At 39.6% G+C, this 14,845-nt stretch overlaps 1 protein-coding gene across 1 annotated transcript in view; it reads left to right on the top strand.

Moving 5' to 3' along the window:
• Positions 1-14,295, top strand: part of DLGAP2 (DLG associated protein 2) — a gene marked incomplete at its 3' end in the record, with an annotated part of 367,470 nt that extends 353,175 nt beyond the window's left edge. Inside the window, exons 12-15 of the mRNA XM_079532930.1 lie at positions 5,981-6,072; positions 11,575-11,727; positions 12,583-12,600; positions 14,077-14,295. Coding sequence (XP_079389056.1) covers positions 5,981-6,072; positions 11,575-11,727; positions 12,583-12,600; positions 14,077-14,295 — 482 coding nt within the window. The remainder of the gene's footprint in view (positions 1-5,980; positions 6,073-11,574; positions 11,728-12,582; positions 12,601-14,076) is intronic.
• Between the last annotated feature and the right edge of the window lie 550 nt (positions 14,296-14,845).

The following is a 14,845-nucleotide window of genomic DNA, read 5'->3' as shown; positions in this document are numbered from 1 at the left end:
AAGCATGTGATCATTTGCACCGGCAGGGTGTCTTCCAGCAAAAATATGTGTTTCTCTGGGGTGCTGACTGGAGTTGCAGTTTTACACCCTGAAAATTGTATTTGGCTACTGCTGGTGTGTAGGTGATGACAAGAAAAACACTCCCAGTTGTCACAGCGCTGTTGAAGATGCAGAGGGCCAGGACTGTGCAGCCTGAGCCCAGATTTCCTGAGCTGCGTGATGGGAGCAGAGGACTTTGCACAGGAAGGCAGAAAGCCCATGAGCCCATATGGGGGTTGTGGAATCAGGTGTGATGTGACACAGGGAAGCAGAGGGCAACTGGGCTCCCAAGTGCCAAATATTTGTCTAGTGAAATATTACAGTGCTGTGTCAAATGGAGTACCCCCCAGACTTTATTCCCATGTCAAGATCCTAAGATAACACAGTGTAAAAATTTCTCCTTTGTTAGAACAGAGCCTTTAAGTCTGGTATTAATCACGCTGGCAGACAGTCTTTTTCTGACATCTTCTGCATCACTGTTAGAAGCTTTGCTGACACAGCTGTGCCCTGTTGAAGGGATCTCTGGTGTATCAGGCATTAGAGAGAGCTCAAAATATCACCTTTCTCACCCCTTAACCCTTCATTCCAGGGATGCTGAATTTTTCCTTTCTAATCCTCCAACTGATATTTCCAAAATTCTGCAAGGGCTTTAGTAACACAGAAGAGTTGTAACAAAAACAGTAATTGGAGAAAAGAAACCTCACAATCAATTTACTTCAGTGCATCCTTCAGTTAATCCCCCATAAAAGTTTTCTTTAGGTGTTTGACCAAATATAGATTATTCTTCAACCAAAGATAAATTAATGACATAAATTCCTAATGCTTCTCACAACTCTACCCTTCAGGAGCTATTGAAATTGACATTTGGAGTGTTGGAAATGACTACAGAAAGTCTTAATTTCCCTGAAATGGTAGTTAAAGTCAATAAAGGAGAGTCCCATAGTAAGGAATCCAAGAATTCCTCCTAGCATATATATTGTGCTCTAGTTTTCCCCATTTTGGTAAAAAAGTGAACATGCACAGTCTCACGGCTCACAAGGATTCCACTGCCCTTCCTCCTCTCTGTAACAATGCTGATTGATAGCTGTGCTGTCCTAAAATATCATCTCACTGTAAACATAGCCTGTCTGTTATGTTGTTAGTGGAAAAGACATATGTTTAGGATTGATTTAGATTTAGGTTTAGATAAGTATAGATTTACAGATTGAACAAACATTCTGGTTTACATGTTCTGCTTTGAATTAGGGTGACCTAAATGACAGTTTAAATACATTTCCAGGTATATTTCCTCAGAGTGTGTATGGGACACACACAGCTTAGAGAAAAAAAAAAATGAAAGCTAGGAAATGAAATGAAAATGTAAAACTAAAAGCACATCATTTAAGTAGCACGAATGAATGCCAGAAGCAGGTTGTCAGTAGTTTCCCAATGCTTGTGGCGCAACTGAGCAAAGCTTTTAACCTATCAAAAATAGAGTTATAATATCACACTGTGATCTTGATTTCGTCAACATAGGTCTAACTTTTCTCCCCCTGCATTTGTGATGTGAAACAGCATTCAATTTTAAGTTCTTGCAGTATTCCTCAAACAATGCAACATGTATAAAACAATATTACTTGTAACACTTCTTGTAATCTGCATATTGCTGGAAACAATATGCCTTTGTGTGAATTGTCCACGCTGTTTATAGTGAACTTGCGCAGTCTTTATCAAGAGTATAAATCCTGAATATGTATCTTCTGCAGTCACTGTCAGGGTTTTGTATGTCTTTGGAATGAAAGCCGTACGTTCAGGACCACACAACAAAAACAGAATGTTTCGTATGCATCAGGAAGAAGAATTAAGGTTATGTTACTCTTTTCTGAATTTCAAGTAAATATACCAGTATCTTAATGGTGGGGAGGTATATGAATTATATTGAAATTATGTATGTTTATGTTTGGTGATTGATTTTATCGTCACTTATTTACAAGCAGAATCTTCCAAGCATCACCAAACATCTCAGTCTCTCCAGTCTGTAACATTCATCATTCTTTCATGGAGATAATCAATCTGCACTCATCAGAATAATTCCCCAATGCATGAAATTAATGACAAGGCTTTGGCTGTCTATTAATATTGTGCTAAAGATTATGAATTGAAGTGTTTTAATACTTTAATTTAATTACAGCAAAGCAGAGTAGCATGAATATGAGAGATTCTAACTTCTATGTTTTATTAAGTCTCATTTACTTATTGAAATGGAAATAGAGTTAGATCTTCAGTAAATGGCAGGCCTGTAATACATGTGTATTCACCACTATTAGAGCCTTTTTGAAAGGCTGCTCACCAGTGCAGGCTCCTTCATAGCAAACGTTATTCCTGGCAGCAGGGCCTTAGTTCTGCAAGTTAGTTAAACTCATTGTCTGTAGAGTAGCTCTGGCAGTCCTCTCCTCAAGCACAGTGGGGATCTGTGCTTCTGGAGAGATGGGCATCAGACAGACTAAGGTTGTTTCCTAAGAGTCTGCAGAATCATAGAATGGCCAGGGTTAGAAGGGACCTCAAGAATCATGAATCTCCAACACCCCGCCACATGCAGGGCCACCAACCTCCCCATTTAATGCTAGACCAGGCTGCCCAGGGCCCCATCCAACCTGGCCTTGAACACCTCCAGGGATAGGGCATCTACTGCTTCTCTGGGCAGCCTGTTCCAGTGCCTCACCATTCTTTTGGCAAAGAACTTCCCCTGATATCCAACCTAAATCTTCCCTCCTTCAAGTTAAGACCATTTCCCCTTGTTCTGTCATTATCTACTCTTGTATGGCATATGGTTTGACTTGGTGACACATGCAGATGGCCTGGAAGCACAATGTCTGACATCTGAAATGGAGGTTGTCACACAAAACATTGAACAGACAGTGCCTAAGTCTTTTCTGGCCTGCCTGGGCTTTAAATCACAGGTGCCTGTTAATGTGGTCCTTCATGATCATGAAGGTCAGATAAATGTTTATTTAATTTGGGGTTTGGAATAACGGTGAGATTCACTTGGATATATCAGGCAGATCTAGATTCTGTCAAGTTTCTATGGTAGGGCCAAAACCAATGTTTTTTTTATCACGCTTTGTACTTGAGCTGTGAGCTACAAATTCAATGGAGGAAGCTAAAACTGAGCTGTATTCCCTGCGAGACAAGCGTTACATCCCTCAGCCTACAGAATCGTTCTGTGGGTAGCTGAATAGAGTATGGAGTGTTTGGCAAGGCAGTGCCAGGGACCTGCTATGGCAAAATTCCTCATCTCGGGAAAGAAGGGATCCTGACCCCCCACCCTGATAGTTTGTCCTATGTCCCGTACTACAGAACATCCAGGGACAAGGAAGACAAAGCCTGGGTGATACATCTTTGCCTTTGTTAAAAGTTCTGACAGACAATGAAAGCAATTTGTTTCAGATCAAAGGAAACAGTTCTTCTTTATTTAGATTTCTATGTGTTTGCACAGGTTTTAAACACCCAGAACATTGCTTTTCCTAAGCCAATAACTCCACAGAGGAAAGTGAGGAGTTTGGTGATTAAAAACCCCAAACCAATTAAAATGTTTTATTTCATTTGGCCAACTGAACATAAATAAATCCCCAGTGAATTACTCATGCAGCCCTGAAACACTTAACCCCTTCAGAAATGGGTAGCACAAGGGACAGATGAATTATGCATATTGCTGTTTAATTTAGTATTGTGGTACAGCTGTAAACAGAAAGCAAAATAGAGTTTGAGAGCCACAGCTCTACAAATTTATCTATGCTTTTAAGGTTATGAAATATGTATGCATTTACAGAAAATGAGCTTTAAGCTTTCAGATTCTCTCAGCAAGCATTGAATAGTTTCTATATTAAATGTTGCAGTTCAGTTCTGCTGTGCTATTGTAGTTTCATTCAACCCTAGGCATCTCATTAATCATCAAGTTGGTTCCCTGAAATGATGAGGATGTTCAACATAAAACTGAGATGGGGAGGTTTAGGTTAGATATTAGGAGGAAGTTTTTCACACAGAGGGTGGTGACGCACTGTAACAGGTTGCTCAAGGAGGCTGTGGATGCCCCATCCCTGGAGGCATTCGAGGCCAGGCTGGATGTGGCTCTGGGCAGCCTGGTCTGGTGATTGGCAACTCTGCACAGGGATTGAAACTAGATGATATTTGAGGTCCTTTTCAACTCAGCCATTCTGTGATTCTACCATTCTATGATAAAAGATGTACGAGCATTTACTATATCACCCCTACACCTACCTTTCTATATCTTTCCCCTAAATATTATATAAAGATCTGGATGTTTTATGGAAATCTTAATCTTTCTCTGAGACCTCAGTTTATTGTGCTTTTTAAAATGTTGCTTTTGCAGCATAAGGAAGTGCAATTTGGTGAGGAAAGCATACTGCTACCAACTGAAGTATGGTATTTATCCCACAAAAATGTGGAAGTCCAAGAAGAGCTGGTTTTCTCAGATAATCCAGTTCCCTCAGGCACTCTAGTCAATAGAAATAGGCATCTTTAGGAAGAGGTCCGTCTCATCTAAAAATAAGTACCTAACATGAGCAAGCTAATGAGCTACTTCCTTTCATAAAGCATAAAGCAGAGAAATTTTTAATTAGACAGCTGATTCTTAGAAGCAAAGTCAAATAAAATGAATTTGATCACTTCCCTCAGTGCTTCTGCACACTGTAAATGGCCAGTACACTGATAGTACGGAAAGTCCAACAAACCATGAGGGTTTCAACAATTTAACAAAGTCCTGGAGCACGAGCTTTTGTCCTCCCCTTGTCTGAAGCTCCCATGCTTTGGTCTTCATGTATTTTCCAACCTTCAACACGTAATGTCCCCTACCACAGAATGTCTTAGACACACAATTCCTCTAAAGATCTCATCCTTATGGTATGGTCTACATTATATTTTAACACGTTAACCTTGCTCCGCAGTACAGACAGATTAAAGAGGCTTCATCCAAGGATCATCCACAGTGATAGAAGCCATTTTTGATTGCAGAATCAGAAGACGTAACCTAAAGTACATTTAAAGCTCCCTTTGACATCAGAGGAAACAGGCACCCACCTGCTTACTGAGGCAAGAGTATTTCAACAGCTCTCAATTTACGAAAGCAAGTCTAGCTCCAGCTTCCATTGGGCTTTTATTCTGTGTCTGTAATGCATTTAGAAAATGTCTTCATGGGTTCATATAAATAAAGGATTACTTGTGTTCTTAACAGAATATTATGCAAAGGCAGTAAGGTTAGTTTAAGCATCTAAGTAAGGAAAATTTCTATATTAACTCATTAATCATACAATGACAATAAAATGACAATACTGAAGGAACAAAATAAGTGATGTTCCTGGCTATGTCTGTAATGTTACTTTTGTTAATTGTGCCTGGTGGTACATAAGAGATAAATCTAGAAAAGCTGGTAGACTGTTAAATTTGGTGTTGACTTACTAGTCTCAGCATCAGTAGTCCTGCTGAATTATTTGCAGTTAAGTGCTTTGTCAGGTCAGAATTATTGCATTTTCTAATAAATGAATAAATCAATGAAAATCAGGGTGATAATGCTTATCACTGAGCTTTTTTAAAAAAAAAAATTATTTACATTGGAATTCAAGATTATTCTCAAAACCTTATGTCCATGTGCCTACTTCAGGAAGCTCTGTGCATTCCTTTCGTTTTTCTTTTCTACTTTCTTAAGCAAACACAGGCTTGGTAGTTCTATGTGACTAATACATCATTTACTATTTTCAAAAGGAAAGATGCCATGGAGCTTCTCTATATCCCTATCTCTTAAAAAATATTTTATGTGGATAATCAGAAGGGGCAAAATATTTATTTCCATTACAAACTAAGCTGTAATTCCAGTTACATTTTCTTTGAGATGGCATTCCTTTTGCTGCCAAAACATCTATTGATAATAACCTCTCTGTGTGCTTAGTCCTAGGCAAGATCCGAAGTGCTGTTGGAAGTGCTCAGCTCCTCATGTCTCAGAAATTCCAGCAGTTTTATTGGCTCTGTCAGCAAAATCTGGTAAGTCGCCATCTCTGGCCATTCTTGAAGAGTTTATGACTACTCATACCTAATATTACACAGAATTTAACTGTAAATTGTAGAACTTAATGCTTTTAATTCAAAGGCAAAAACAACAGAAAATGTAGAGTACATACATGGTAACATTCTCATTTTCATGTCTCACATTTGTCTCGCTGTTCCTCTTTTATTTTTTTTTTTAATTTAATCTCTAAGTATTGTGTTAGTACATCTTTTACCAAAGCAAATGTAATTTCAGTAATTTTAGACTATCTGCATTTTGTCTTTTCTTTTTTTGCTGTCCTTATTAAAGAGAAAAAAGGATGAGAAGGGAACAAATGCAAGTTTTCTTAGACATAATATTGTGGCTTATTTTTGTAGTACCCTAAAATAGTAACTGTATTTCTGGTGAGAAAAGACGTTTTTCAAATTACAGTAAGCAGAGAATAGTAGCAGACACAATGCAGCTCTCTACCTACCTGAAAATGGGACTGATCTTGGAAATGAGAACATACAGAGTGTTCATAAAATTGGGTTTCATAATTTGCATTGCCAATTATATATAAGATGTCCTAGGGCGAAAGGAGCAGATGCAGTATATTACTTGTAGGAGTTACTGCTATTGTTCTGGAAGTTCATTAGACACTAATTTGATTCGAAATGTTATCTTCGTTAATATGACAGCAGCCATCAGTGATATAAACGCTGTGGCAAGATGATACTAAGAAATAGAAGAACACAATGCTTCTAGCTAAGTCTGATGGTAGAACACCAACAATCTCTGGCTCACTTGAAAATCAAGTGTAACTTTTGACTGTCCCTGTCTCGTATATTAAAAGCTCTGAATTTTGCTGCATGCATTACAGCAGATGCAAGCTGTTTGTCTGATTAGACACATTTCCTCATTTGCTAGTATTTACTTCACAGGTTTTTAAGGCAAAAGTAATTCTGCAGAGACTTATGTGCTATTTTCCATTCATAACATTTCATATCTAGAATTCCTGAAACGGTAATCAAATACTGAGAGAGTCTTGCCAACCATGTCCTATCTTCTGATAGAAAAGGGTAAGATATATGGTCCTCATTAGGAAAAAATCCAATTATCCACTTCAAAGAGTCTGTCAAAACAAGAACTTTAATAGCTTTTACAGAATGACAGAGGAAATATGCAAAGTCAGGCAAGCAGGAGATGACCAAGTTTGTAATATCAAGTGTATCGTATGTGCTACTGTTTCTGCATTTGTTTGATAGTGAAAGAAGGAAATCTTCCTTAAAATCTAAAAGTGTCATACGGTAAATTTCAGACTTCCCTCTGTTTCCTGACTGATTAAGCTATGCAAAATCAGATTTAGAGAACCCAACCCGCTCTCCACTTCACTTTTCCTTCAAGTGGGCCCGGGAACTGTGCTTGAGAGCATTACTGTAATAACAAGAGCAGCTCCTGCTCTGCACAGCTGATGGCTGTTTGGAAGCTTTAGCATGTCATTCCTGCAAAAGCAATAGGAGGAATCCATAGCTTTGAGACAGCTTTATCAAAAAAAAAAAAAAAAAAAAAAAAAGAAAGGCAAGATTTTATTTCTCTCCTTCTTATATGGATAATAAACCTTTGAACTCCATACCAGCAGCTTTGCTCCGTTTTGGAGATTTGCGCTCTGAATATTTTTCACCAATCGCTTAAATCACCAATGGGCTTTGCAGAAAGGAACAAATGCAGAACTGGACTTTTAGCTCATTCATGTTTTGAGCTTTTCTTCTTATGAGTAGTAGTAGTGTTTGTTCTTAAATAGTCGCTTAGCCCACATCTACAGCAGACATTCCATATTCTCTGGCAGCAGCATCTTGGTCCTCCATGGGAATGCTCGCAGATAACAGCTACTGCAGTACATCTGGCACTTACAAGGCTCCAACACATTGGTTTCTTTAACATTATTCAACAACAGTAACCGTAAATGTAGGACAGAGAACAGCAGCTACTTTTGCCAATTCAAAAATGCAGCAGTCTTAGGAAGAGGAACACGCTTACATTGAAATTTCTCCATGGCTTATGGATTGTTCTAAAGAATCTGAATGGTTTCAAGGATCACATTTGATGATGCTGTTGGTTAAGATGTCTCATTCAGGATAAATTCATAAAACCAACCGGCTTCAATGATTTTTTTATATAAGAATTGAGCTCCTATCTCTTACAGTATACAGTTCTTACTAAAAAAAGCATCCCTGATTAGTGACTACTTCCTGGTGAATTATTCACATTATCTTTTATAAGATGATGTTTTTCTTTGAAGTGTCCTCCTCCATACTCCAGTCAGCAGACATTATGCTCAGCTCTTGAGATCATCACTAAGTATGTCATGGTTGCAGGCAAAACCAGAGCAACACAAGCATCGGCTGAATACTTTTTGCTTGCTTTAGGCTTCCTTTTGAAAGAGAGCTGCAAAGCCGAATTCCAAACACAATAAAAACAAAGAAGCCACTTCTGAAAAAAAAAAAAAGGGAAAAAAAAAAAAAGCAGCTTTAAGCCAATCTTCTCAAAACTCAGTTAACTGTAGTAGCAATAATTTTTACTAGCACTCATCCGTGAGCTGTGGATCCATAAGCTATAGCAGCAGGAGGCAGCCCTCTTGTGTCCATATGATGCACCGCATGCTCCTCTCCCAGCCGCGCTGGAAGCTGTGCTCTTGTGCAGCAGGGATGAGTGGAGCACAAAGGTACAGAAGAGCAATTACCCTCAATTCAGAAGTCAATGGCATTTCCGCGAGTGGCATCACTTTCTGGCTGTGCAGAGGAAACTGAGGAGAGAGACTGAGGAGACCAGACTGGAGAGAACAGATTGCAATGTAATATATGTTGCTGACAGATTTCACACTAGTCAGTTCTTGAAGCCTGTAATATTGACCTCTCTAGAGTAATTAATATCACTGACACATGTTGTCAGTGCTTTTAAAGTAAATAGGGATCAACCCAATATGGTCATTTTCAGTGAATAGTAATCTAAAGTTGCATCGTGTTTTCCAGAAATCTCTTAAAATCTGCGTAGTAACTACTAGTCCTCAAATTCCCCATTAAACAAAAGCTTTCTAGCAAAGATTTCTGCATGGCTCTAGTTTAGGACTAGTTCTCTCTAATGTTCTTATCAATGATTTGGATACAGGACTTGAAGTTATACTATGTTTGCAGACAATACTAAATTGTCAGGAACTGATGATTCCCTTAAGAGTAGAGAGGCCTTGCAGAGAGAGAGATCTTAACAGTCTTGACAAATTGGAGAGCTGGACAATCACCAGATGCATGAGGCTTCACAATAGTAAGTGTCTGATTCTACAGCTGGGATGGGGCAACCCTGGCTATATGTATGCACTGGAGGATGAGTTCTTTACCAAGAGAGTGGTGAGGTACTGGAACAGGCTGCCCAGAGAACCAGTGGATGCCCCGTCCCTGGAGGTGTTCAAGGCCAGGTTGGATGGGGCCCTGGGCAGCCTGGTCTAGTATTAAATGGGGAGGTTGGTGGTCCTGCATGGCAGGGGGGTTGGAGCTTCATGATCCTTGAGGTCCCTTCCAACCCTGGCCATTCTATGATTCTGTGATTCTGTGATGAGAGGCTGGAGAGCAGCCTGATGGAATCTGGGGATTCTGGACAATGGCAAGTTGAATCTCAGTCAGCAGTGTTCCCTGGCAGACCAAAGGGCCAACCATACCCTGGGGTGCCCCAGGCCCAGCACAGCAGTTAGTTGAGGGGTTGTCACTGTCTGTTCCGCACTATGTGGCCTCACCTCAAGCACTGAGTGCAGGTTTGGGTACCACAATAAGTGAAGGACATAAAAATATTAGAGAGCATCCAAAGGAGGCCTGTGAAAATGGGAAAGGGTCAGGAGGGCAAGGTGTCATACCCAGCTCCAGCCACTCAGCTCCCACAGAGAGGAAATCCAAATTTAAATAGCAGTCCCTACTGTAAGACCCCTAGGAACATGAAAATCAAGGGAGAAGCGGAAAATAAATGCTGATTTATCTCTTTCCCAGGTTTTAGGTAACTATGTGAGGCTATGCTCATTACATAGAATGCCTTCATCCTTTAGATGCTGAGCATGTGGGGTACAGAGCCTTGCTCAGTCGATAACACCACTGTTTATTTATTAAATTAGCCATTTTAACTTTGTCCTGGGAAGGAGATTATGAGCGTCTTTGGGTTGATTTCAACTGCGTTACTCTCAGTTCCATTGTGTAGACCTACAAGGGCTGTTCCAAATATAATGCCTCCTGATTTATTACATTGGCATGTGATGTCAGAGGCATATAAGTTTCCACCAATATTCCATTACATTTTGTTGTCATGTGACAAATGGCAGCAGAGGGGCAGTCTGACAAGACGATGTCTGACATGAAAGTGCGTAGAAAGCAAAGTTGTGTCACTGAATTTCCCTGTGCAGAAAGAATTGCACCCATTGACATTCATCAATGCTTTTTGAACATTTATGGAGACCAAAAAGTAAATGTGAGCGCAGTGAAGTGGTGGTGGTGCATTTCAGCAGTGGAGAGTGGATAACAGTGACTGTGGATAACCTCCACTGGTGCAGATTGTTACGAGTGTGCAACATGAAGGCTCTTGTTCATTGCTAGTGAAAGTGGTGATGACTATGTTGAAAAATAGTGTTTTGTAGGTGAGAATTTGCTCTATCTAACAGTATTACTGTGTTTTTTATAACTGTTGTAGTTTCCATGGAAATAAATATGAGGTCTTACTTTCAGAGTGACCTACATACTTCTCTGATAGACATTTGCCCATCATCTTCACAGAGATGTTTGCCAATTAAACCCTACTTCACTGAAGTGACAAACATGTCCTCTTGAACAAGCATCAGGGCTCAAGATATGGGGTACAGAGTCTGTATACTATTTTTTAGGTAATTTTTTATCCAACATTGACATTCAGCTAATAACTACCTAACCTTGGTAAATGGGAATAGTATCTGCCCAGTTACTGAGCATGATTCTACCCCATGGGAAACAAAATTCTAATAAACATCCCCATCCAGATTTTCTACCTTACATGTCCATTTGAAAACCCAGGAAAACATAATCAAATCCAGCATAAGTTGACAATTGTCTTGCGGTGTTGTTTGGTTGTTTCACTCACTGTCTGTAATTTTTAACAAAACTTCAGTATACCTAGAATATAAGCCACATCCCTATTCCATTTAATAATCAGCAGACAGAGTCTGTCAGCATGCTACATTTTAGAAATGAAGGTCAGCACAGCAGATGGTGTTGAGGGGCTTCCCATGATTCTCAGATCCAGAAAGGCCAGTGCAGGAAATCTCACTTATTTGTACCCAGGTTGTATGGGAGGCACAGCTTTTCAGTCACAGCTCACAGCTGCAGAGCACATGTAGCCTTTGCCCTGAGCAGCAGTGCAGCAAAATGAACTGGGGCAGTTCCCTTCCTACCTCAAGTAACTTTGTTTAAAGCCTCCTGCTCTATTCATATTCTCTCTTTTGTGCATGACAGGACCCCAGTGCCATGCCAAGACCAACTTCCCAGGACCTGGCAGGTTTCTGGGACTTATTGCAGCTCTCAATTGAAGATGTCAGCATGAAGTTTGATGAACTGCACCAGTTGAAACTCAATGAATGGAAAATAATAGAATCACCTGAAAGGAAGGTAAGCAGACCATGGGCAATACCATTTCCCTCCCATTTACAGTACTGTAGCTTCCATGTTTTAAATTCAGTAGGGAAATGTGGTAGATTTCTAAGCCAAAGAAGGAAAACAGCTGACTGTGGCCCAACTTGTACATGGAAACCCTCATCACTCATAACAGTGTGGTTGTTTAGTTTTTGTTTTTTTCTTTTAACAATGTTGAGCTGAATTGTGTTAACAAAGAAAATGGATTTTGCAAAATCTTGTCTCTCTGCTACATAAAACTTCTCTTGAATTTATCTGGCTTCATATTAAAAAAAAAAAAAAAAAAAAAACAAGAACTGAAACATGTTCTGACTAATTTAGATTGAGAACAGTAGCCCAAGAATTCAATCAAGATGGACTGCAGCATGTTGTTCCTTCTGGGCCAGCTCAAACCTGAGCTACAGCAATCAATCCTGCTTGCATATAATTAATTGATGCTGGTACAAGTGGCAGAACATGGTGTTGGTCAAGCTAAAGTTTGGCCTATGGAAATTCTGGGGGGAAAAGAGTGCTTTTGGCCAGCTGCCCGCATTTCTCAGTTTCAATCCCACTGCCTGGGAGATACCCCTGGCCACTAGGCTTCCAAAGCATGTGGCACCATGCCTACAAGCACTTGATTCCCAAACTGCCTTTCCCCTTCCTAGAGCTCTTTCCTATACCCGAATTATCCCACTACCCTTGCTGATTATTTTATCAGTCAGATGACGGCAGCATTTGGTTTGAGTCAGTACTGTTGGCCTCAGGTGAATTCTTGCTTGGTTTGGGAGGAATTAGGAGGCATTTTGACAACTCTTTCATTTCTTCATGCTCCTCTTGGATTTTAATTTTCAGCCAACTGGTTGGTGGATGGTGAGTTTGCAACTCTTGCTTACTAGTGACAACTGGAAGTAAGAAATTATTATAGTGACAGCAACAGTGATGTTCCTAAGAGGAAAATAAGTAAAAGTGAAAAAATAATAAGATGGGACAGCAGGAATAGAGCCCTTATGTTCCTGTCTAAAAACAGGAAAAAGAGAAAATAAAGACTGGGAGAGCTGTCTATCATGAAGAATAGCAACTTAGGCTGATGCACTGTTTTGCTGAGTTGGGAACGCTGAAATATATTCTTAAATAAATTTAACTCTAGTCTTTGCTAATGCATTTTGGTAGTAGACTCAGAATTTTCAGAATTAAAAAAAAAAAAAAAGAAAGAAAGAAAAAAAAAAGATGATTCTGCAGTTCACCTTTTTATATTTGTTTGAATCCTGCTGTGCCTCAAATTAACTGTGTTCTCCATAAGGAACAGCCCATACTTTGGACTATTACAATTACTGTAAGAAGTGATCCAGCAGAAAGATTATTATAATAATCACACTATACATACGAAATTGTGGACTCTCCATCTTTGGAGATATTTGGCCAATATTAAACACGATGTTGAAAAACCTGTTATAACATCAACCTTGGATCTAATTTCAAGTGGCTTTTGAAGGAATGTTATAATGAATTGCCTCCAGAGGTCCCTTCCAACCTAAACTTTTATATGATTCTGTGCTTCTACAATATCTTTTCAAGGCCCTTATATGATATTCCACAGTCTATAAATGGAGTACAATATCAATTTCATATCTCAAAATAGTTCTTGATATAAAACCTGTATAAGCCATTGGCAGCTACTTTGGTAGCACATCTATTGACTCTTGCTTTGTAGTTTGCCAATTCTTCAGCATAATTTTCTTTAAAACGGTCCAGGCTGGCAAGGAGAACAATTAACTTATGTTCTCTCTCTGGCTGGTGCTTGCATGCTTCCATTTAGTAATCCATAGAGGAGACTAAACTAATAGATATGTATACACAGCTGCTATTTCGTATCCAGCTGAGGCTAAACTCAGTATGATTAATTTAATTAAAAATTACGTCCTGCTAATCTTAGACAGTCTTTTCACTTGATCAGACCACACAGATGCGCTGAATTCTTATTGGAGAGCCAGTGTGTGTTTCTGTTTATAATGAGTGTAATAATGTGTCAGAGAAAACTGAGCAAATTCACGTGAAAGTGAGGTACGTAGACTGCATGTGTAGGATATCTGCAAGGCCAGTGAAAGGAAGCGTAGTCTGTTTTAAGGCACAGGACTACAGAATTTGTGCTGAAATAACAGGTTTTTATCAGTGTTTCTGGAATGGATAGCCATTCACGCAATCCATTAATCACCTGATTTTAGAGCAGAAACCGAGCATGCTTGATGTATGTAATGAGTATTTGGCACTGTATGTCTTCGATTTGCATGTTCTGCTGATGGTATCTTCCGCACGCCATTTACCTTCTATTTTAATACCCTATTTTAGGAAGAAAGAAAGGTTCCTCCTCCTGTACCAAAGAAGCCCCCAAAAGGAAAATTCCCCATCACAAGAGAAAAATCTCTGGACCTACCTGACAGGCAGCGACAAGAAGCCAGAAGGCGGCTCATGGCTGCTAAGAGGGCGGCCTCTTTCCGGCAGAATTCAGCCACAGAGCGTGCAGACAGCATTGAGATATACATCCCAGAGGCTCAAACCCGGCTTTAAAGACAGAATGCTGCAGAGTTCCTTTTTTAGACAAAATGCTTGTACAGTTTGTCACTTACCTGGTAATTTTTGTCTCATTCTCTCCATAAATATGCCCTTGCTGTTGTGTTCTTTGTGCCATAAGCACAGTGGAATGCTTTTGATTTCCTCAGAATTTGCTGAGCTCACCGCAAGAACGACTTCTTTTGTATTTATTGTCTGACTTACAATCAGCTACAATGGATAGGGCTTGTTGAGACCTGACTTATCCAGTATATTCTCAGAGGACAACAAGAAACACCTCTTGAGATGGAACCCAGCTTACTTTTTTGTTATTTATATTTTTATAAAATGTGTGATAATTAGGGATAAGAATAACAAACTATCAATGGGTGCATCTCACCATTCACTAGAGGCATTAGCTAATCCAAGTAGAAGGTGCTACAAACGTAAAGAGCAGGAAAGAAAGAACCCATTTATCTCTCTGACCTCCAGTTTCTTTTCCCAGAACCCAGCTAAAATATTTACTCATGTGCTCTGCCACTCTTCTCATCTTTGTTACCGCAGAATA

Source organism: Tetrao urogallus (genome assembly GCF_951394365.1).
Source record: "Tetrao urogallus genome assembly, chromosome: 2".
In the NCBI taxonomy this organism is placed as follows: domain Eukaryota; kingdom Metazoa; phylum Chordata; class Aves; order Galliformes; family Phasianidae; genus Tetrao; species Tetrao urogallus.
Note: the sequence above shows the minus strand (reverse complement) of the source record. Positions and strands in the feature narration are given on the sequence as shown.